The 25,150-nt window shown below is 35.0% G+C and overlaps 1 protein-coding gene across 9 annotated transcripts in view; it reads left to right on the top strand.

The window, feature by feature from the left end:
* Nucleotides 1-24,211, top strand: part of LOC124156323 (sodium bicarbonate cotransporter 3) — a 621,570-nt gene extending 597,359 nt beyond the window's left edge. For 7 of the 9 annotated variants that reach the window (XM_046530803.1, XM_046530805.1, XM_046530806.1 and 4 more), the window contains 12 exons: nucleotides 1,961-2,224; nucleotides 2,733-2,898; nucleotides 2,987-3,124; nucleotides 3,359-3,508; nucleotides 3,783-3,878; nucleotides 6,559-6,744; nucleotides 8,159-8,337; nucleotides 9,177-9,495; nucleotides 10,090-10,254; nucleotides 14,879-15,075; nucleotides 18,812-18,935; nucleotides 21,819-24,211. In XM_046530803.1, the coding sequence (XP_046386759.1) occupies nucleotides 1,961-2,224; nucleotides 2,733-2,898; nucleotides 2,987-3,124; nucleotides 3,359-3,508; nucleotides 3,783-3,878; nucleotides 6,559-6,744; nucleotides 8,159-8,337; nucleotides 9,177-9,495; nucleotides 10,090-10,254; nucleotides 14,879-15,075; nucleotides 18,812-18,935; nucleotides 21,819-21,902 (2,068 nt within the window). In that variant the 3' untranslated portion in view covers nucleotides 21,903-24,211. Of the gene's footprint in view, nucleotides 1-1,960; nucleotides 2,225-2,732; nucleotides 2,899-2,986; nucleotides 3,125-3,358; nucleotides 3,509-3,782; nucleotides 3,879-6,558; nucleotides 6,745-8,158; nucleotides 8,338-9,176; nucleotides 9,496-10,089; nucleotides 10,255-14,878; nucleotides 15,076-18,811; nucleotides 18,956-21,818 lie in introns of those variants that run through there. The other 2 variants (XM_046530804.1, XM_046530809.1) reach the window with 2 other exon arrangements.
* Nucleotides 24,212-25,150: the final 939 nt, after the last annotated feature.

Here is a 25,150-nt window from a genome sequence, read left to right as displayed (position 1 = left end):
TGCATTTACGTAATCATTCTATTATTTTGGTATTTTCCACTGAAAATTCAAAAATTAACTAATAAAACTCTATCGCGGTTATTTAATGCCTCAAATGTTTCCATTGGTGTATGTTTATTGTTCCTGTACATTAAGCGGCAGCGAAATGAAATAACGTATTGCATTTGTTTCTGCAGTCGAAAACGGTGGAAGGTTGTATAGCGTTCCTGCGTTGGAAGATTTTTTCTATCCGATAATGTAATACCTTCATTATCTACGGTAAAAAGTTTGCTAATCTTGAAAAGTGATGTGATTAAAATTGCCGTTGTTAAAAAAAAGTTCATTTTTGAGTGTTACACTTGCGACGTATTTGAAATAATACACCGTTTACCACGGCCAGGCCCTTATATACGGGCCTGTATATAAGGGCCTTGACCAAGGCACTGCAAACGAGAGTCAGTTGTTCTGTGAATTCTTCCAGCGGCCACCAGGGGATGCTCGGCTACCCACGTGACGGAAGAGAGCGCCAGTACGACTCCGACCCCTGGCGTGAATAGTTCACCCTTGTGAATCCGCAACGGAGAATAAATACGTCCATCCGGACAATTCACGCTCAGTATCATTGCATCGTACATCCTACATCATCGCTAAGGTGCACTACATACCTTTAGAGGCATCATTGCAAGAAATACCTCGTACTGCAAGGATTTTGTCGGGGGGTAGGATGTAAAAAAATTTCCGTTTCGTCTATGTTATATCATGCGGGGAATACTCCTTAAGATACTTATGATCGGAGTCCTTTCTTCCACGACTTCGGGTTTACACCGCAGGCATCACCAGCAATTATGAGGGGAGATTACGCTTTGGTGCTTTGCATTAGTATAATCAACCTTCCGCACTCTTGAAGTTCTCGATTCGCAATCTATCCCTGAAATACTCCGCTTTAGGCTTAGGCGTAGCCCCTTTCTCAGGAGTTCCCACAGATTGGAGTGGGCAAAACTACCCCAACAAAGCTCCTTATAACTCTACATAGTTAAAAAAAAGTTCATTTTCCTTTTTCCTTCAGTTTCACTCCTTGGGCGCTTTTGTTTTTTTTAATTGTGAAGAGCGAATAGGAAGATAAATTAATTTCGACACTCTCATATTACTCCTTTATTTTTATTTTCTCGCTTAGACGTGTTTGGTGTTTTTTGGCCATGGTGTCTGCCATCAAATGCTTTGTATTCATGTAACTCATGGACGCACGGTCGTGCTGACAACAGTTATCTGCCGCCCGAGGAACAAAAGAAGATTAAGCATTCGCGAATGATAATGCAACAATATTTTCACCAAAATTAACTGCTTATTTATCGAATGACAGTTTACCACATAAATTTGAGACTGAACTCCATTTCTAACAGATCGCTAGCAATTACAGAGATTAAGGAGTCTTGATGTAAGTTTTCCGGTGGTGAAACTCTCGCTATGGCGAGAGCCAACACCAAAAGGGCCTCGTTGAAACGAATTTTTTAACACGCTTTTTATAGGGTCAATTGATGGTGCATCGGCTATCTCTCGTAATAGCGGGGGTGTCGCTATAGCCAGTACTTGCTTTAACGAGGTTCCACTGTATGTATTTTGTTGACAAATATTCAAGTATTTCCATTCTTAATTGGAATCTAAACCCTTTTAAGTCCTTCTTTGCCTGCATACTGAATGACTCAAAAGGTATGCATCATAATTGTATTTGCTATAAAAATTTTCACCTTTGCTTTCTTTGAAATTCATTTTTGCAAATCAGCGGTAAGAGTGAAAGAAAAGATGCTGTAGTAGTAGGAAAATATTACCAGCAATACTTTACAAAACAACATTACATGAGAATACACCTTACACTCAGCTTATTTTACCTCAAGCCACAAAATATTACATCATAATCAGCTACATGGACATAGGCAAAGGAATGGGAATTTTTTCATAATCAATTCGTTCTGCTTCCCTGTAGGTACTGGTCAGATTTCAAGGACGCCCTAGCCCTGCAATGTATAGCATCTTGGATTTTCCTCTACTTTGCCTGTCTTTCACCAATTATCACATTTGGAGGCCTATTGGGAGAAGCCACTGGTCGAAATATGGCAGCTATGGAGTCTTTGGTTTCTGGTTTTGTTTGTGGCATTGGATATGGACTGTTTTCTGGTCAACCTCTTACTATTTTGGGGTCAACTGGTCCAGTTTTAGTCTTCGAAACGATATTATACGACTTTTGCAAGTAAGTTTGAATGAGATATTGTATTATAGTTACTCACACTTCATCTGGAAAGATATTTATGATCATAGATAAGTCCAGAGTGAGGTCACATGTATTCAAAAGTTGTAATCTAAGATAAAGGAAATTACAGTGAAAATTCACAAACTGACGAAGCTATTCTAGGTTGTGGATAATGCTTTATTTTTAATTCTAAAACTGAGGTTTTGAACTTCAAATGCCAACATAGAAACTCCTCCTAATATTTCACATGTAATATTTTATGGTTCTAGAGTTTTCTATATTTTGTAGTGCCTCAATTTTATCTAGGCTTCATAAAGTTACTGTATGCAAATATGTAGGTATATGAAGATTTTTCAAATGGAGTGACCATAAAATTTCATGTTGATATCATAATGGTTTGGCCAACTCTATAAACTTAACATCACCACTTGATCCTTAGCTAAATATTCTCTTAGTGTAAATTAACATATTTACAATTTGATATCTAATGAATATCTTTCCTTCACAGAAATAATGATTGGGATTACATGGCATTTCGGTTTTGGATAGGATTATGGGTAGGCTTAATATTACTGATACTGGTGGCCCTTGATGCTAGTGCCTGTGTTTGTTACATCACCCGGTTTACTGAAGAAAACTTTGCCACCCTGATTGCCTTCATCTTTATTTACAAGGTATTGTCATATCAAGAACAATTTTGCTCATTGAATGGTGATATTCATGCCCTACCAGAGATACAAGTTTATTTTGCATCATTTACAGGCAGTTGAAAATGTATTATCAATTGGCAAAGCAAATCCTATAAATAATCGAGGAACATGGGATTTTGATTGCTCTTGCAATATGAGCTCCTTACCAGAGACTTATCAAGGGTTTGCTCTCTCTAAGGACAATTGTACGGTGAGTCCTAATTGAATTCCTTTAGATTCTTGATACCAACACGTTGGTAATTTAGTATGTATACATAATGTAATGTAACATTCGATGTATAATTAGCCTGGCACTGTATATGTAGTCTCTTTTCTGATTTCTTCATGTATATATAATTAATTAGCGATAATGAAGTCTTTTATCTACAAACATGATTTTAGTTTTTCCATTAAATTAATGCATCTTTACCACTCTTTCTTCCAGAGATATAATGGCACCTTACAAGGGCTGGACTGTGATACTCCAAAATATGTTCCAGATGTTTTCCTTATGTCTGTTATTCTCTTCCTTGGTACATTCCTTCTGTCAGTTATTTTAAAGGATTTTAAGAATTCTTTGTTCTTCCCATCAAAGGTATGAGCATTAAAATATGGGGAATAGCTTATTATAGTCTATTATAATGATGTCTATTATGATGATGATCTACAGTATATTACAATGATGGTCATTTTGAATTGCATGGTTCACTTTCTTAAGGCATGAAAAGAAGCTCTTAGCTCCTACCAAATAAAATATTTTACATTGATAATTTTTACTTCTACTTTCTACGTACCACTGCATTTTTCACTTTCAACAAATTACATAGTTTCTTTAACTAATCGATGCCTCATTGGGCCAATGGTTTTAGGTCCGCCAGGTGATAAGTGATTTTGCTGTGATTATTGCTATCCTTTCCATGAGTTTTATGGACTACTGTGTTGGAATCAGCACCCCAAAATTAGAGGTAAGACTCAAATTATCTAAGATCATACTGTGGCAAAAGTCTAAAGGATAACTTGAATTAAAAAAAAATAACATTCTATTGTAATCAATGCAAGTATATTGTGGTGGATATTCATTGGATTTATGGGTGATTTATTACGTCAAAACTTTTTAGTGTATTTCAGTTATCTTCAATAACATTAATACTTATTTTTAAATTATTTATATTTAAGACCCACTTAATACTGGAATTTTAAAGCCTTAAAAGTATAAGAAACAGAATCAAAGAAGCATATTTTTTTTTAATTAAAGAGTAACATTTTTAATTTAAACATTATAAAGAGCTGTTCACTAGGGTCGTACTTACTGTTTCACACTTCAGGCGATTTGAAGCGTCACCGCTCTGAAGGCCGGTCCGTTTCATTCCTTCGCTTTGAAGCGCTTCAAGCAAGACGGTGAAACAGAGCGGCATTTCAGGACGGCGGGCATTTTGACTTGGGTTGCTCGGGAGTTGTAGAATGAAAGAGTTTGTTTATGAACATATGTTATAAATCAGACATCTCGATCTTATCTTCAATCGCACGGAAATGGAATGTTTTTTTGCAATTGCTAACAAATATTTTTGATGGCGAATCGGATACGAGTGATGACGCAAGTACAAGTGAGGAGGAATCGGGAGACGTCGATGAGGTGGATTTATTAGTAATTTATGCCATTAAAATGATGGAGGCGAGGGGAAATCTGGTATTGAAGCCACGGATTCTCTCTTATGTGGAAAATGTGGTAGGAGGTTACAGTGCACTAACGTTCTTAAGTCATTTCAAATATTATCATTGATAAGCCTGATCTTATTTAAAATAATAAATCAATTGTGTGGCGGGCAATGCAGTAACGTCCATGATGTGCGGGTGTTAAAAAATTCACGGCTCTCTTACTTTTTGAGCCATCAAGAGGAATTCTTTCCCAATGTTACCCACATCATTGCAGACTCTGCTTATGGAATCAATGAACATTTGATTGTACAATTCAGAGATAACAGTTCTTGATGCAAAACGAAAAGATGAACTACAATACGAATATGAATGGGATGACTTTGCGTCAGAAACTCTTCAATGCTAAGTTTTCGAAGGCTCGTAAAGTAGTTAATAATAGAAAAGTAAGAGGCAAATTGAAATTAGTTGATAAGGAAAAGATAATGGAATTCATCTTGGCTTGTTGTGCACTCCATAATAATTGTGAAGAGAGAGGAGGCAAAGCACCCGATGTAGCTCCAATGGACATGGAAAGATTACTGATTAACTTTAATGAGAACAGAATTAGGATGAGAGGGGTGAATAAAATGCAGAGAGTCATGATTATGAATTACCTAAGGATTTATTACATTTATATATATCCAAGAAATAAAATACATTATAATGATAATTCAACAACAAATTAGAAGAACTTATCATAAAAACGCATGGAAACTTTTTATTTCACATCAATTATTTTAAAAATATTATGAACACCCAAATAAAATAATTTCACTGACTTTTCTCTATTAGTTTCTTCATCAAATCTATCGCTGTTCTTTGCAATTCCATTTTCTCCTCTAGCCTTTGCCGCTTCTCTTCGTCTAATTTTTTTCCCTCTCCTCCTTCGCCTTTTTTCTTTCTTCCCCCTCTATTTCGCTTGTTATTTTCCTTTTCCTTGTTGATATTTTTAATGAAATCCTTGATTATTACACCGACTCGCCTCTTCTTTGGCATTACTTGGGAAAAATTAATGGATATAGAGATTACCACAGGATATAATGTTACTTTAGGGATGTCTAAGCTAATTAATACAATAAACTAAAGTATCGTCACAGTAAACACACTATTAAAAGCAAACATAATCAATCACTATAACGCTGAAGTCATTAGCATCGCTTGAAATAATTCATCGTTTGTATTCACTTACTTTCTGCAGATTGTGATGGCCCTTCACGGCATGGCGGCTTCCTTTAACCGATCGAGCATGCTCATTTAATAATAATTTTCTCTTCATGACTTTCAGTTATTAACCAAAACCTTTCTCAGCTACGAGGGTAATGTCTTCTATTCCACAGCTTTATTTATTTATTTCACCAGTGCATAGTAACCGTGATAATATCATAGGAAATTGGTGCAATTTCTCGAATGATTGCAAACGATATATCGCATTCGCTCCAAACACTTCACGTAAATGCTGGGGCGTTTGGAGCTATCAAACTTGATAATTTATGCTCGCTCCCGGGCCACACCTTCTGTGCTTCAGAGCCCTCCAAAGCGTGAAACGGACCGCGACATAGGTGATTAGCTTCACTAATTGTGTTGATGTTGTGGAAAACAACTTGATTTCCATTTTCAAAGCATTTTAACTCATGTATATCAGCATAACTACCATTTTTGCTTATGATTGCTGAAGCTTACATTTCAGAGTAAATATTATGGAAAGCCAAACATTTCTAAAATGAGAGCACAAATGAAGCCAATCACCCAAGAGACATTAGGTATTACTGTAAAACAGTGCAAAGAAGTCAAATCTTTTCCAAATATTTCTCATATAATTTAATATCTGACAAGGTTTTCCATTTTTCTCTAGAATAAATCTAGCCAAAATTTAAATCTCAACTATTCTGCTGTTGGAGCTCTTTGTGTACTAAAATTAAAATTGTGAAATGGTAAAAACATCCTTTATAGGTACCGAGTAAGTTTCTGCCCACAATTGAGGAGAGGGGCTGGTTTATTTTTTTCACCCCGTTCGGAAGGAATCCAGTGTGGACATCAGTTGCTGCTCTTGTTCCAGCTCTATTGGCCACTATTCTCATATTTATGGATCAACAAATAACAGCTGTGATAATCAACAGGAAAGAGAACAAGCTAAAAGTAAGCAAAAGAGCACCTAATGTGATTATGTATTTATTATAGTAAAACACTCAGTTTTAAAGCAGCTAAGAGTAAGGACCTGTTATGGTCTTTTTCAAACTGGCTGGCAGCTGACAATTCAGCCATCACTGCCAACTCTTATTTACTCTTGTGCACTGAGGAAAACTTCTAGAATGAACGAGGTAGGGAAGGAACAAAGACACACAGTAGAGAACAGATGAATGCCAGCAGGGCTTTGCCATACCTAAGCAGTATATGTAAGCTCAAAACTAAAAGTTAACAGAATGTAGACTTGGCTACACAGACAGCAGGTCTTCATTTGACTGATAACAGAGCAAGATTATACTTGTGGGAGATAGAATTTCCCCACCCTCATGCATTTGTTACCACAAGGTTGCATGGTTGAGCTTATGGAATACCATGCTCATGTCCATGTCTTCCCAGTTGACACGTTGCGTATGGATGGCGAGAATTCTCGTCATTTTTTTTCCGAACGTTCCGGACAGATGACGAAAATTCTCGTCATTTAGGCGCGTCAACCTAAACAATTTTAAAGCGTACAATACGTATTTGTTAGTAAGTTTTCAGTTGTTGTTCGTTATTCATAATGAATTGATGCATCATAACGTTTGATTGGGTAAAGTTATATTCTAAACATTAGTTTTTTAACCATGTTTAAACCAAAGGCATTACGCCCTAATAGGCACATATTTCCAATCTCGGAGTTCCTAGGAATTTAAATACCCCGGTCCGCAACGTGTTAACGGATCTTTTGAAATAGATTATGTAGCATCAAAGCTGTATTTATAGATTTGCTGAACTCTACAAGTTGTCTGTATTAAGTTGGATAGTGTTCAAATTACTTGAGCTTTTTAGTTGTTTTCTCCACTGATTGTGATGCCTATCTTGACTAAATTTCATTCCATTTCTTGAACATGAGTTTCATAAATTGAAACACCATTTCTTTTCAAATACATGAACCACTAGGTTTTATTTTATGATTATGAATTTGAACTTTCGACTTGCATTGTTTCAAAATACTAACAGTTGAGATCTGATAAGCCTAGCTCCATTAAAATGCAATTTTTGGTTTTACTTTTTTGGTTATTTGATGGTAAGTAATTACCATATGTATCTGGATAGATTCCCCCCTTTTTTCCAAAAATACCCATGGTAGAAGTAAACAGGGGACTATATTGAAACGCATATTTTTTTATTTTTCCCATAACTAAAGCCTCAAAATTATGGGGGGGGAATATATTCGGAGAAATATGGTATTTCTATGAGTATCAGCCAGTGAAATGAAATGCAATATGTTTACTGCTTGATTGTTATTGGAAATCCAAAAACTGTATACCGGTATTTTAAATTGATTCTATCTTTGTTATTTTCTTGTCCATCTTGCTGAGGGTAGAAAGGGTGTGGGTACCACTTGGACCTTTTCATCTTGGCTATTCTGATAGTGATCTGCTCAGCCTTGGGTTTACCATGGTTTGTTGCTGCTACTGTACTCTCCATAAACCACGTCAATTCTCTCAAACTTGAATCTGAGTGTGCAGCTCCAGGAGAAAAACCTCAGTTCCTCGGGGTTCGGTAAGTTGAAATAATGGAATGGCTTTTGAATTGTTCCTTAGTAATTTTTCCTTTAATTCAGCTCAGAGGGTAACTTTTCCGGGGAGCTTTGGGGTACAGAAAGTACAGAAAAATACAGTTGCTTGAATTATTTTAATGAATCACATACAAGGGCATAAATACGGATACACTCCTTCGTATTGGTAAATATATTTTACATATAATAGTGTGTCATTTAGAATTATTTAATCTCAATTCTTCTTGGCCCCTTCCCCAAATGTATAAACTATATCAGCCGCAGTGTCAGCTGATAATATTTGGTGATAAATTCATCATTTGAGTACTCTTAAGCGCAAGGGTTTACTAGTTTCATTAAAATTCCAAACCCTCGCACATAAACCAAATACATAATTGAGTTTGCCATTAGCTCTCCTGAGTCAGCTCTACCACTAGGTTATTTCTATTTAGCTTGAATTTCCACAGAGCCTTGTATACATTACTTTTCAAAAAATTTCCTCTCCTCATGGTGGAAAGCCAAAAAATTCTAATTGAAAGATTTACACTTCAAATTATGAACTCATCGTTTAAATATGGTTATTTTTTTCAAAATCTTTTATAAAATTAATTTTTTAATGCCAGTATAAACAATTTGCTACAAGGCAAAAATAAATGAAGATTTAAATCTCATTAAAGAAGGAACGATCAACAACATTTGAAAGGGCTCAGAAGAAGTTCAATAGCAATTTTTTATTGGTACATTTTGTAATTAAAATCTTCATTCTGCAAATATTTAACTAGAATTATCTGAAGCATTTATGACACCATCATTTATTGTTTTGTGCATTTTCTCCTTTTCATAGGGAGCAGCGAGTGACTCACATTCTGATATTCCTCATGATTGGATTGTCAGTTTTTCTGACTCCCATGCTGCGCCACATCCCAATGCCTGTGCTGTTTGGTGTGTTCTTGTATATGGGTGCTGCCTCTTTGAAAGGCCTTCAGTTTTTTGACCGTATTCTCATCATGTTGATGCCTGTCAAATACCAACCAGACTACATGTTCCTGAGGCAGGTGCCATTAATGAGAGTCCACATGTTCACATTAATACAGTTGGCTTGCCTTATTGTCCTCTGGGTCATAAAATCGTTCAGCTCTACTTCCATCTTCTTCCCATTGATGGTAAGTTAAAAAATATAAACTTCTCATGCTCTCAGTGCATAGATATGTACTTACTCATTTCATCACAACATTCAATAATAACAGTAATGCTACTGTTTGAAAACACATTAAAAAGTGGTTCCGATGCAGCAGTGACTCAAGTGTGCATCATAAGGGTGGGCTAGGTTATAAAATTAGTGGGCCTACCCTCGAGGAAATGTGGATAAATTGGAAGAACAAGATATAGTTAAAACAATTATGTATTTATTTACCTTACACAAATGGCACCCCTTTCATGACATGCCACCTTATTGAGCTAATCAAATCAACTTGTTTTCAATGATGGCAATCTGGAAGCAAAATTCATCCAACAATTCTGAATATTTCACATTTTTGTTTGAGTGTAAAATATTTTTCCTTCCTCATGCACATCTCATTGAATGCAGTTCTGGCAAATTTTTAGGACCTTGCGCCAACCTCCAAATCATGATAAATTTTGGTTATAGTAATATTTAGAGATGTCCATCACTTCACATATGGTTGGTTCGTGCATGGAAAATTCTCTATCTTTAATCTGATGTATTAATGTACATTTCCTTTCTTAATGGGTTACAGTTGGTGGTTATGATAGGAATTAGGAAACTTCTGGACTTCTTTTTCACTCAAAGAGAGTTGAAGATTTTGGATGATGTCATGCCTGAGATGAGTAAGAGGAAAGCAGCGGAAGAAGATGAGGAGAGGGGCTGGAACCACAGGAGAGATGAGTCTGATGAAGAAGATGTAAGTGGAAGATGCTTTTTTATCGAAATATGCAATCAATTATTTGGGTGACTTTTTTGACTGGCAAGAGCTTTGACTCGCTGTAATATGATTATCAGGTGGGAATATGGTTCAGAAGCTTCAAAAGCTTTATATCGTCGCTAAACATTTCCTCCTTTGAAATCCTATTAGCTTTCAGCTCCTATGTGGAACATATTCTCACTTTCATCAATACAGACCCAATAGTGAGGCCCATTCACAACATCTACCATCCACTAGTAAAGAGCCATTGTAATGAGGCTACTTGAAGATAATATCCAAAGGAAATTGACATTTGATTAACTAATTTGAAAATCAAGACACAACAAGAATGGCATCAGTTTCAACAAAGATTGAGAAATCAGACAATTTTATTAGACAGAGATAAGACTTGGAAAAGCACAGAGTTGAACTAAGAGTCCAATTTATGTTATTTGTAGTAAACATGGGATGGTAAAAAATTCATTTGAAAGGTACATCCATAGTGAAAGTAATATCAATGTTTATGAGCAGAAAGAATTAGGTGATAAAAGGGAAGAGGAAGAATGTATCAGAAAGACAGGTACAAAGTCCGATGTGGAGCGTTGTGTCTACAGTGTAGAAACTTAGATGTCGAAAAAGGTAGATAAGAATAGACTTATGAGATTGTAGGGTGGGACCAAGGGATCTGAACTCTGGGCCACCCACTAATCCATGGCCATCCACCAAGCATTAGCCTTCTGCCAATACAGCGGAAAATCTTACAAAATTGGAAAAACGTAAAAAACCATAATGTATGAGGGGATTCAAAGTGAAGCTGGGTTGTTTTTTTGTTCACATGTAGTCATAACATTGGCGCTAATGAATGGTTAACGCTGCTTTAACTTTGCTGGAAATTGCGTTACTTACATCTCCTGCTATTACTTTACAAATTGTAGCACCTTGAAAAAGTGGGCCTCCTGGCCTCCCACCAAAATAGGCCATGGGCTACCCACATCCTAAATCTGGTCCTGTGAGCTTGAAAGGTAAGTTTGAAGGAAATTGGAAAAGGTGAATAAATGAAGGAAAAAATATCCAAATATTGCAGAGTGGTGGTAGATGTCACCATTACAAAAGGGGAAGAGAAGGCAGTGGGAATGGTTAGAGCCATAAAGGCCAGGGATGGAGTCAGACAATTTTAATTCAGGGTGAGCAGAGTCAGGCTGAATGGGCCAACTCCTACATCTGGGTCGTAATAGTGGGGGTTTTTGGTCAGCAGGGGAGGAAGATATGTAGTAGTTTTGGATGGGATGGCAAGAAGGACTTTGATCCAGCTGAAAAATGTAATCACCTGGGATCATCAGCTTTGAACTAGTAGATCATACTCTTATTTTCGTGAATGCAGGCCTTTCAGCCTATTTTGTTCTACAGAAACACTAGATGTGTTCGAGTGTACCAGTGTGTGGCAGATTACTTTAAGTAATGATTAAAAATGATTAATAGTGTCTTTTCGAGGCGAAATCTAGTTAAATTGGTCAACATGAAATTTTGCAAATGTCTTCTCTTGTAACAGTAATATCTTAATATATATGTATGACCCATTAAAAAAACTCACCCACCTCAACTTATTCTCAAAAATCTAGTGAAATACCGCCATTCTGATTCTAGTTTCACCACTCATTTAGTCCTGTTTCTTCCTGCACCAATGCAATGGAATGATGAGCATATTATTATGAGGCATGTATAGTTTTTAAAAATTAATTGGGAATTAGGCTTGATACAGACTTGGTTTCTTCCTTCTTTGGATCATTGATGGTGAGGATTTGGCTGGAGTGGTGGTCACAATGTTGGCTTCTTTTTAAGATAGTTAATGTTCAAATTCTCAAGGCAGCAGAGAATTTTCAAAAGGTACTTTTATTTGATAATTGGGAACTATATGAAGTACAGCAGTGTGTCTGTGGGACTGGATGTCAAGCCTGGATACTATCAGTGCATTTCTGTAAGAGTAGCCAATGCCTGCACCAGCCGCCCACCCACCATTTCTCCCTACCTTTCACCCTTGTACAAATGGCTTTAGCATAGCAAATGCCATACTTTATATTCTTTGTGCCATAGCCCTTCAGAACTTTTCAACCAAATTTTATGAAAAGGTACCAGATATCATTTAGAGGGTATAATGATAATTTTAGAGCATCAACTAGATATGAGACTATCATGCTATTGGTCTGAAGTCAGTCACTAGAAGGATCAGTTGGTCTTCTGATTTAGAAACGAGAGTACCTTAATGGTAAGCAGTAAAATATGGAATAGTAATCGTAGATTTTAGATGACATTGCTTCTTGAATGAGCTTGAGCTAAGTGCTGTTTTGAGGTTTGAAATATTTCATTATTCAAGGGTTTATAAATTACTCTCGCTTTATTCTATTGAGCTATGTGCAGCCATTATTAAGTCTCCTTATAGTATGTACTATGTACCATTAATGGCTGAATTGCAGCTTGGAAATTTTACAAGGATAACTGCATATATGTACATGTTTGTAGATTAATGTAGGTAATCTTAGACTATACTGTTTATAATTAGTCCTGCAAGTTTGTTGTCCATTTGCAAACAAGTCGTAAATATCACAAAATCGTACAAATATGTGTGTCATTAATTGCATGACATATTTTGCAAAATATCATGCGATTGTTGCTTTCCATCTTACTTTAGATTGATTATTTAAATTAATTATGTTATAATTCATGTTGCATTGCTGAGATATCTGTAATACTGTGTGTGTATTGATTAATCAGTTTAGCATCACTTTTTTTTTCAAATGATTTTCAAAAAGAGTGTATTATTTATCGTATCACTGCATGGTGATAAGAGTTTTGCTGTTCGTACCCTAATTATGATATGCCATGGTTGATGTAATGCGTAAAAACTTGTATGCTCTGCAAAAAGCTATCTTCATCAACCAAGGTAGCTAACATCCATTTTAGTTCCAGCTTGTCATATTGTATGTGAATGTGCTTTATTTAGGTTAACGCTTCAAGTATTTTGTGCAGCTATGGCAGTGATTCGTCTATACAAAGTTATTGTACACTAGGTGCAGGGGAGAACAAATCCTGAAAAATGTGGTAGGAACATTGGTTACGTGAATTTCTGAGCGTTTGAGCTCTGAGCGTGAGCCATAGCCATAGAGCGTAGCCATAGCAAAGTAGCCATATCCATAGGTGATTAGTTTATCTAATTCAAACGCTCAGAAATTCACGTGAGCACTGAGTTGTGAGCTGTTACCTTTCAACCAGCCCTTTATAAGACGGCAGGATAAAGAGTTACTAAACTGCATTCCAATGATAGCTATATATGAGGTCATCCATTTTGTTGATAATGAAAGAGAAAAGTGACAAGAGAATTAAGCTGTTTACACCAAGTGGAAGTCCATTTATCCTTATAATAAACACAAAGTAGACATTTAGCCATATCAAAGTAGCCATAGCCATAGGTGATTAGTTTATAAGATTATTTACTTCATATTAAAGTATTCTGGACTTTTTTACAAGGTAGAGTTTACAGTACATACTCATCTAGTCTCTTGAGTGAGTCACAAAGAAGAATTTTTAAAAATTTTCAGGTTGCGAGATGGATAACAAAAGGGGCTTGATTATAAATTCCACCTCGTAGTCATGAAAATATCGATGAAAATTAATGAGGTTAGAGAAGGAAATTTAAAAAAAAAACACCTTCTATTAAGGCATATTGTATGATGGATATGCATATATGTAAGCACATAAATAGTTAAAACAAAGGGAAAAAAATGGATTTACATATAAAAACATAAAAATTAAAGTTGAGGAAAGAAACAATTACAGTATATTTGGAAAGAAATGTTTTTATTTTGCTCTTATGAAGAAGTTGGTGCACCCATGAAATTCCCATGCACATCCAACTAATGTCACATTGCTTTCATTGAATATTTATGGGTGGATGCCAGAAAATATATGGCCAGTATGCAATATGCACTGAGCAGACATTTACATGTGGAGAAAAAAATACTTACTGCTCATATATATTAGATTTTCACACAAAAATCATTTTTAATCTTTGTTTATGTTTCACTTCAGTTTTCTGTCCAGCATACAGTAACTGTAATTAATTATTACTCATTTATATTATGTTTTTTTTCCTGTATGTTATGTATTTTTTGTCCATACATATATTTTGATAATTTTTAATTCATGATAAATATAAAAATTCTTGTATTTATGTGCACATTCACAGTTGCTTTTTAATGGTTTATTATTTTTCGAAGCAAATTTTCATTTATTTTTTTGTATTAACCCACAAATACACAATAATCTTGAGCATTGAAGTGGCCAATATTCACTGTATTTAATGGATGCAAAGTTACTTTTTCTGTGTAAATACTTAGCTCTTTCTCTAAGGTTTGAATTTAATGCAAGTTATTTTTTATAATAAGCATTATTTGTTTCATGTCTCTGTAAATTTTTCATGAGAAAAATTGTCATGTGCTTCCGCCAATTGCCAATTTTTTGCAGTCATAATAGTGTTTCAATGCAAAAAAAATAATGAACGTTTTGGATTAGGAGAGTTAGGGTCCAAATTTGCAGCCAAAGAGAATTAACTATGCTTCATATATTATAGGAAAAGCCTCTAGCATTAGGAGGAATAGGACCGTCCGGTAATTTGCAGATTCCCCTTCCTAATGGAAATATAATGAAGATACCATTGGCCTCAATAAATATCTCTGAAGAGGTAAACAAATCTGGCATTTGGAAGCAAGTGAATGACGTGAATTCCACCTCAAAAAGTGGGAAAAAGAAGAGCCCTGGAAAAAGCAGGTGAATGAGGATGTATACTTATAAATTTTATGTGTGGTGTTATGTATCCTTGATCTCTGTGTCACTGCCAAACAGTACGATGTTTGCATGGAAACAATAATCCAGTCTTTCATGGCGAATGATACATATTCATTCAGTCCCCTCAGGCTTGCCACTTGTAATTAAGTGCAGCTGATGTTTTAGGAGACGACTTCTCATCCATTACATTGGCATGTCATATCATATATAGAGATTAACCTTGACTATGGTTGAAAATTCACTGCCTGAAACTTTGGCTGCATTTTAATTACTTATCCAGGAGCAAGCTGGAGAAGTCTGCATAAAGTAGTAATCCATGCCAAAAGTAAATGAGGTGATTAAAAGGATTTCAAATTAGTCATTAGTGGGTAAATTTTTTGGAATCCTTACAATCACTATGTCTAAGTGTCCCAATTTTTCCTTCTACAAATATCATGGCCTGTCAGTCATTTTGATGAGAATATTTGTTCTTAGACCTGAATTAGAGATTGGAAGTACGAATTTTTTGTTCTAGCAAAACATGTATGTACATAAGTTTACAAAATGCAACTGGATGGCATTTTTACTTTTATATTGTTAAAGTTACAAATTAATATATTCATTTGACACATTTTTCTTCCTAGTTTTTTTGCATGTAGCTGAAAGATATGCAGTTCACTTATGCTAACGCAACATGTAACAATGCAAGCTGCATGTAATGCATTATAAGAAACTAGTTTTGTAGTTCTTTAACCCAGTCTTAAAAGATAAAATAAGTTCTTGTGTCTCTAATTGTTGTTTTACTTCTGCATGTATTCAGTGGCGGATATATCAGGGGAGCTAATAGTTATAACGGCCAACCAGATCTGCAGCTGAATGCCTTTGCTCACTTGAAATATAATACATTCCCTCAATATTCCCTTATTATTATGGCTTTGATTTTCATAATTACATGTACACTACCTGTTTTACCACTATTTTAGAAGTTGCATAACTTTTACATCAAAGCCTCTTAGCAATCAATGCATTGGACTGGAAAAATTATACCTTTTCAACATGGAGGTTTGTAATATTGAGGTGATAGGTAGTAAATAAAAAAATCATTCATTATGCTTGAAATTGCCACTCATATGTGTATCAGCTGTAGTAGACTACATACTCTCAATGCATCATTTTTCTTAAGGTAATCAGTATTTCTAAAAGGAGATAAGAAACATGCCGGGCTCTCCATGTATGTGCATACATAAATCATAACGACAGAATTGTGGGTGGTATAACTTCCAGGGGAATATTGAAGCTTACCCCTCATTTATGTTCATTCTGCTGGTAGTTGAAGGACTAATATGTAGAACTGCATTTTCATTCATGATTGACTGAAGTGTTTGCTCATAAAAACTGCTCCAATTACACGTTCTGCCCCACAGCAATAATGGCATGAAATATGTTAGCTGACTGCGTTGCAGTAACACTTAAGATCCAATGTTTGACTCGTAGTCTACAAAGTTTCTTTGCAAGAGCAGTGTAAGTTTATAGATGCAATGCATTGCATTGAACTAGAACTGAATAAAATAATCCTATGGTTTTCATTTCGATCGTGTGATGATAATTGGATCATATGCCGTAAACTCCTGATCATCCATGCGCAGATTATACCTGTTGCGGATAATATGTACATGCATTTTTTCTGCAATCATGATAAAAAATAAAATCGGATTCATAAACACTAATGTTATCATATATGGATGGATACACAAAGCTTATTATTTCTTATTGAATTCCTCCGTAAATTTTAATTATTTTCTTTACCTACTGGCAAGGAATGTGTCAAGTTAACTTGGATGTCTGCTCTAATATTGGAAAATATGATGAGCAGTGGGAAAAAAATCTTTGATTAATTTTAGAAGATTTCTTCGATGGATAACGAATAATAAATTTATTTAATGCTATCCAAAATCTTCATGCATATTTTTCATGTCAAAAATGCTCAATTATTGCCATGACCTCACATGAGGCTGATGAGGATCCAGAGATTTTCGTCGCGCTCATAAGATCAGGCATCACTCAGCCAATGACGATGACAATTTCATAAACTTTTGGAAATATATGAAAATACATGGATTCAATATATTGGATACAACTCATGGTTTCTTTTAAGCCTGGTCCTTAGTTAAGCCTAGTGCTCTATGCATTTCACTCCTGAATGAAACTTTTCATAGGTCTTGAAGGGGATTTTGAGGGATTCTCAGAAAAAGAAGCGAGTGAATTGAGTTGGGGGAATTAATGAAAACCATGAAATAATTTGAAAATTTAGATTCAGAGAATCTAAATGAGTAGCTTGATGGAGATGAAAATGAACCAGACTTCCAAGATATGTTGGATAAGGATATTGTATATGCCACGACCAGTCAAAGTCAAGTGGGATAGGAAGGGAGTTGTGGAATTGGGAGTGGGAGAATAGGAAGCAGAGACGAAGGGAGGAGCGATCGCACAAGACACACTCACTCAACTGGGTAGTCAGTTTACTGGAGTAAATGGAGCATTGGGAGGAGTACGATGACATAATCGCCTCTAAATAGATCCACGGTTGGGTGGAGAGAGCTCTTAGTGAGTCCATGAAACTATCTTAAATAGCAGTTTATGTGCATTACTAAAAACATATTGTTTCGATTCACGTAAATTATGGACATAGTAAGAAATAAAAGTGAAGGTTGGAATATCCTTTTCTTTTGATTACTCGTTCTGCATCTCCCCTTCATTAGCCCATATAATCAGGAATTTACAGTACATATGCATTTCTACCTGTCATGTGATCACCTTTGTATGGAAGCTAGGTAGTTTACTACCAGTATTGGTGTTCTTGGCATGTTAAACCGTTTCTCTTGTACAAGATATAGTCTTAGATTTCATGTTGTAAACATGGTATTAAGTTTAATTCTCCTCCTTCCTGTCCTCAAGTCTCACATACTGAGTTATTTCTCAATTCTGAGTATTTTGCAATATTGTAGAAGTGTAGCATAATTTACAACTGACACAATAGGTACTAAATAATTTGAAAATGATTTCATTTAGGGGAACTGATCCTATTCCTTCGCCGTACTCTAAAAATGCTCCACTTTTATTCTATTTGGACGTGGAAAAATTTAATCTTATCCAAAGCAATTGAAAACTTTTTTTTACTTTTTATAAATATTATAAGCATAATGACTTACAAGGTCATTGTTTATTTGCTATGGATAACTTTACCATCATGATAACAAATCATCAGCCCTTAACCTTTCATGGCTTTACTATCAAGAGCCATTATGGAACTTGGATGAACACATATCAATAATCCCGCAAGCCTTTTCTAGATATTTATTTCATTCATTTGGTGTAAACAATTAAATAATTGTAGAATCTCACTCAGAGTTCGTTGTTATCACGATGAAATTCATTGACATCAACATGCCAATTTCGGAGCCCATTAATCTCATTGAAAATATGACTTATTATCAAATGTGCTTTTCTTTTTTTCATCATAGTTTATACACATCCTTACGTATGAATGTCTTTCAGTGGAATGAATGCACTCCAATTCTAATTGTTGCACAATGTCTTCTTTCATTGCTAGTTAATTTTTTATAATAATTTTTATGTTTAGCAATAGAAAAGAATAAGTAGAGAGAGTCTTGATGTCACTGAAATATTCCTCATACTAAAAACATGTGTTTTAAAATGACTGAAATATATCTTTTTGCAGCTCAAAGTCAAGAAAGCGGCTAGGAAGTAAAAAGGACAGTGGCACAGATGAGGAGAGGAAGCGGCTGTCGACTATGGCGGAAGAGGACGAGGGGGGCGGGGACGATGGGGGAATCACCATCAAGGTGGGGGAGTCCTAGAAGAGGTACTTCTATTGTCTTCAACACGTCCCCCCATTTTGCTAATCAGCCTTTGCAAACCAATCTAATTCATGGGTAGAGGTCTGGTCCCTTGCTAACAGTTGTTTGTGTATGTCTTTGTCCATTTTATATGTGCACCAAGTAACAGCAGGACATGTTCAATACATAGCAATATCTACCTATTTATTGTGAGATATTAATGCATTGAATTTTTTCTAAATCATCATAATATTGTAACAGAACTACACCAAATCCTATTCCTCAGTAATATCAAGGATTTTTTTCCCAGATATGTTCTCACTTACAAATCTTATGTGGATCATTATTAACTTAAAATTACAAATTTCACTGTAGAAATTAATCACATGCTGTTTTCTAATTAAGAATCTTACCTATCTTTGCCATAATATTTTCAGTATGAATTCCATCCATTCTTGTATTTAGTGTACATTGAAGAACTTTTGTAGTTTTATGCTTTGTCATCCGTATTTATTCTCAACTTAAAGTAGATCATGGTAATAATTATGGTGGGGTAGAAACAATTTTTAGAGAAATAGTGTACCTCGATAAGAGCCTCATGAAATAGGAAATTTCTATGTATGTAATATGGCTTCTGTAAGGGCTTTTACTTCATGCTTGGTGGCTGGTGAAAGATTCATCCACTGCTTTGGGTATCTGGAGGCTTTTAGCTTTATAATTAGCTTTCAGGTGAAAAATAGCAATACCCTAAGATGCCCTTGTTCCACCAGCTCTAATGAGACATGATGATAGAGAAAATTATGGATTTGGCAGCCATCGCCCTATGGTGGTTTGGTGGTAGTTCTCATCATTCTACATCTACATCTACATAATACCCCGCAAGCCGCCTAAAAGGCTTATGGCAGGGGGCATTCTAGGATGGTATGGGTGAAAATGAATGGATTATGCATCTTTTATTTACATAAATTTAGATCTTTATGCACAGGCTAGCAGTAGTTGGTATGCCAATAATTACTTGAATAGCTTCTTGCCTTGTTGAACTCATGAAAATGCGATGTAATCATGAAAAAAATAAAATTTAGTCGATGGAAATTATGAAGGAAAGACATAACTGGAAGAAGCACAGTACGAGCATCTTGTAATGTCCAATTTATTTTCCATGGAGCTCTTTCCTTGGCAATGACAGCACGCAATATTAGGTATGCATTTGGGTTTCAAAAAATTGAATCATTAATTCTGCCCCCAAGAAGTAGAAGCAGAAATAAAAGCAGGCAGTGGTTCATACTAGAACAGGCACTGGTAACATGCTCGAAAAAGTATCTTATTGAAAAAGTTTTTATCTTAAAGCAGGAACAATGGTAAGCTATTGAGTCAAGATGGTCACTTAAGTATCAATGCTATATCAATGAAATTCTCCGACTTTTTCAGACAATTTCCAGAAAGTTTCATTATTTATATTTTATGGAATATTAAGGTCATTATGACTAACCAAAGTATGATTAAGTGCTGATGAGGATTAACTTCACAGTAAAATTTATTTGAATTATGTAATTCATGAAATGAATTTTGGTTGTTATGGAGTACATATTATAATCGTAATAATATGACATCGAGTGTACTTGCCAATTTTTAATGAATGTTCTTGTCTGGGCAATAAAGACAGGAAGAAGCATCAATTGTATTCAGAGTGGGATTTGACATTTGAGTATCTATGTGTGTAAGCAATTTTTATATTATATTAAGGTATCCAATTGCCTTCAAGAAAACGTGTATCCAGAAATAACTCTGCATTTAAGGTTGAGGAAATATCACACGTTGATTTTCACAACAAAATAAACATTTCCGGAGTAATTTTTTGTTTCCTTTCACTTCACAAATTGTTGCAAATTAATGCGAACGGATTTGAATATATTGAAAAAATAACTTCAAATCGAGGAAATTGAGCACAAATAGAAGCATGACAATCGGCAGGATATGAAATTTCAACTTTAAAATTTAATTTTTCTCATACTTTGATCACCATCAAGGTTCTTGCGTCGAATGATGGCTTTATGAGCTGAGCTGTCGTGAACATTAAGTTATTGAGGAAAAGTGCAACTACCTTTCATTGTAACTAATTTAATACTTGGTTTACACATGTTATACCAAGCATTCCTCACCCCCATTCAAAACCTTGTTAATATGTTAGCATAATTCTGCTTTAAAAACCTCTTAATTACGTATCTTTTTCATTAATGATTTATCACCAAATTCACTTAAGCAATTCTTAGGAATAGATTTTATTTACTAATATTTTGTGTGGTGGATTTGTAATATATGCTCTGGTTAAATGCTCACTTCTTTTTTAGGCTATGAAGTTCTTTACATCCTTTTGTGGGCACTAATGCATGATTAACTGGTAAAAAATAAACTTAAATATTAAACAACACCTTCAATTTGACAATGCTCGCACAGATAAAATAAGCAGCCTATAACTAATACATTATTTCTATTTGATTTGACCAAGTAATAAACTGCTTATAAGATCATCACTAAGATCAATATACATATGATGAAATGCTTCTTCGTAACATATTTCACTCAATGTTACACCCATATCTGCATAATTCCATGAATGCTGGTGTAAGGAGTTGTCCTATTGCTCAATCTTACAATGAAAGTTATAACAGTGATACTAATTACATCATTCCAGCATAACTAAATTTCTGCTAATAACCTCTCTACAGTTTACATTGTATGAAGTATTAGTATAAAATATATAGTGTTGTGGTCAGCAAAGCCTTGGTCGAGCACTTTTAAGTTCAATGCAGAAATACCTACTTTCTTGTGTGATTGAAAGATATCTGGAGTGGCCACTCGCACTGAAGTTATGTATTTTATTCATTTCAGGTGGATCCAAACCGCTCAACTGAAATTCTTCTAACTGAGAGTAAGAAACCGAATGGCGTTAGTAGTGCTGAAACATCTGTCTAATTTCCCCGCATTTCAGGAAGATAATTTGTGATGAATTTTACAGAAGATGATTAACAAGGAATTTTTACGTTAATTGTACTTGAATAAGCCAATTATGGTGTAAATGACTAGAGATGGCTTGATTTTTACAGGATAAAAGACCATGAGATTGGCAGAAATCCCACAAAAACTACCTAGCCGAGCCAGAAGACATGTCAATATTTTTTATTTAAAATTGTGGAATGCATTGTTTTTTATGAATGTGTGAGTGTGAGTGAGTTGTGATTTTGAAACAGTGATGAATCCCAATGTTGCAGAAGTGAGTTGAGAATGTTGCAAAATAGCGAATTCTTACAACGTTGAAATAAGCAAGGGAAAATTTGGTGAAAACAGTTATATGTTCCTTGCTTGAAAACAATCGTAACCGATTAAAATTTATCAGCATCATGCAGTTGTGTGATGTGATTGTTAATGAGAGTATAATAATCTCACACCTCAAACTTACCTACATGTAAACCCTAAGTAAATTTAAGGGGGCAATGTGATATTTCTGAAGAGTAACATGAACTGATTCCTCTAAAACTCTCACAGAGGCATTTGAAAATTTTCCTGGTGGAAATTTGAGCTATATTTGATTGTAATTGCTCATTAGCGTAGCAGTTTCATTCAGGAAAGAAAAAGCATGGAAAGATAATCCATGAAAGATTAATGAAATGTTTAGGAATCGATAAATATTACCATTTCATCCAAATCAGTGCTGGGAAAATTTTGTAACATAGAGGGGATAGGTGCTCATGGATTAACTCAACTGTTACGTTCCAAGTCCAAGCTAGTTAAGATTCAGTGTTGTGAAATATTTTTAGAACATCAAGAGAACAGGTGTATTAAGTATTATTTTTAGATGGGCATCCAAAGAAGTTACTTTCTAAATCGAAAGCAACAAATGGTGCAATGTTGTAACTTCCTCAATTGTTGTTTAAATTAGAGTATTGCACTGCTACCTAGCCAATAATTGCAATTGTTTATAAAATGTGACCTTCAGAAACCGAAATTTTTATATAGTTATTAAATGGTTATTCAAGACGACAGGGAGCCATTTATAGATGGTATGAAATACATGAAATTTTGATTTTACCATTTTTGTTTCATTTTTGTCTAATAGAAGAAACTGTTGATAGCAGCATGAGAGCGTTCCATTTATGGCCACATTAAAAATGCATTAATTGAAGCATGTGTTAAATCTCAAGTTAACTTGAAGAACCAAGTTGATAGATCAATAATTCTCTATAAATGTCTTGTCGTTCATAAGTCTACAGGATGACAATTAAGAATAACACCATTCATAACCAGAGATTAAAATAAAGAGAATTTAGAATTTAAACTCTTCTCAGTGGGTTGTTGTGTAAATGTGGTTGTAAATTGTGATGAATTTTTTTGTTAATTTATAACCAGATTCAAAACTTGGGAGGGCAAGTGAAGCTTAGAGGATTTACAACTAAAAATTTTGATTTGACATTTTAAATTGAAACATATGAAGCAACCAATTTAGTCATCATGATTTTTTTATGTGGAATAGTGAAGAGAGTATGCACACTTAATTTATAGTGGATTTTACATTTGTATTTCATAGATTGGTCGAACCAGTTCATGTAGCTTTCTCTACATACATTTCAATGAAAATCAAAATCAAGTACACTGAGTCTGTGTTCATAACATTTTGTATATTTTGTGCTACTTTTGCATTGTGAAAGTGTGGGAAAAGCAATTGACCGCAAAGAATGATGTAAGGAATTGGATAACCTTATTTGATTTAGTAAACTTCTTCATAAACCTTCCATTTTTTGCTAAGCTGTATAAGAGTGTTGCATGTAAATTCTGAGTAATTGGAGTATACCAGCAAAAAAAATACCTGAGTTTTAGCTGCATAATCACCAAAAGTGCTATTAGAAGTACCCTGTTCAATCTAAATGTTGAGTCTGTTGCTAGAGCTTCAACAGTCATAACATAAATTTCATAACAGCTTACATTTGCATTTAAGTATAATGGATCCTGTGGATTTGTCCATGACTGTGGTCAAATTTGTCGTACTCCAGAAATGAAATCCTCTTCTTGAGTTTGTGATTTATAAAAAAAATGGATTTACATTTGGACTCCTCTTTTTTTAAAGGCAGGTACATACATATTTTATTTTCCTACCATTTTATACATAGAATGCTTTGTTATTTGCATTTGTTGATTTGTGGCCTTGGAAAATGAGGAAATAATAAAGCTATACTCTATAAAAATAAACATTTTGAAGAATGTGCAGTAAAATACTCCATTTGAATTTACTTCAGTTTTCATTTTTCTAATGCCCCACCCTAAACTCATCTTACCCGACAAAATATTTCAGGTTTGGTGCAGTTTCTTTTTTGAAATACGAATACTTTATATTAAATATGTCCTGGAAAGATTCTGAATACCTAAACACCATTTGGTAGGCAGGTATTGAAACTAATCCAGGAGTATCATGCCATCTAGGCATTTGGTAATCAAGTGCATCATCAGTGGCGTACCTAGGAATATGCTTTTGGGGGAATGGAGGGGCCTGGGGGGCGATCCCCCCCAAGCAATGAGGGCGTCCAGGGGTTAGTCATCAGTCCGTATTCAGTGACTCATCTCACTACCATGATATTAATAAATGATCTTTAACTTTTAGCAGATGCAGATATTATACGTCAAAACTAGACAATAGTTATGTATAAATATTTTTTTTATATCTCCTTGACTTAGGGAGGATCCATCCCCTCTTCCCTCCCCCTCCCCAATAGTTATGTCACTGAAGTGCATCATTTACATAAAATATTCCCAACCCAGGGAGTGGATGTAAATAAACTCATTGTGATTTCTGTCTTTGTGTCAAATGAAGAAAAACCAATTCCTTTCATGGTTCCCAGGGGTACATAGATCATCAAGATTGCCGTAGGAAAAAAGTAAGCCCAATAAGGTTACAGCGATAACTGGTTGAGAGAATTTGTCCAAATGCACAAAAATTTGTCCAAATACTGTTATAAATAAAAATAAATATTCCCAAAACAGGTTTTATGAGTAGGGCTGTGTAGGGCTAGGCTGATAGATGGGTTGGATTCTCATTTGGCAGGTTCGAGATGATGCCACGTTTAGGAGAGAAGGGGAAAAATAGTGGAGAAAACAAGATCATTGATGAGGGAAATCTTCCTGTACTATGTTATTTCAATTTATTCCAAAATGTCTCATTTTCTTCCTTTGTT

This window comes from Ischnura elegans, chromosome 3 (assembly GCF_921293095.1).
Source record: "Ischnura elegans chromosome 3, ioIscEleg1.1, whole genome shotgun sequence".
Classification (NCBI taxonomy): domain Eukaryota; kingdom Metazoa; phylum Arthropoda; class Insecta; order Odonata; family Coenagrionidae; genus Ischnura; species Ischnura elegans.
The sequence above is the reverse complement of the archived record's forward strand: the minus strand, read 5'-3'. Positions and strand labels throughout refer to the sequence as shown.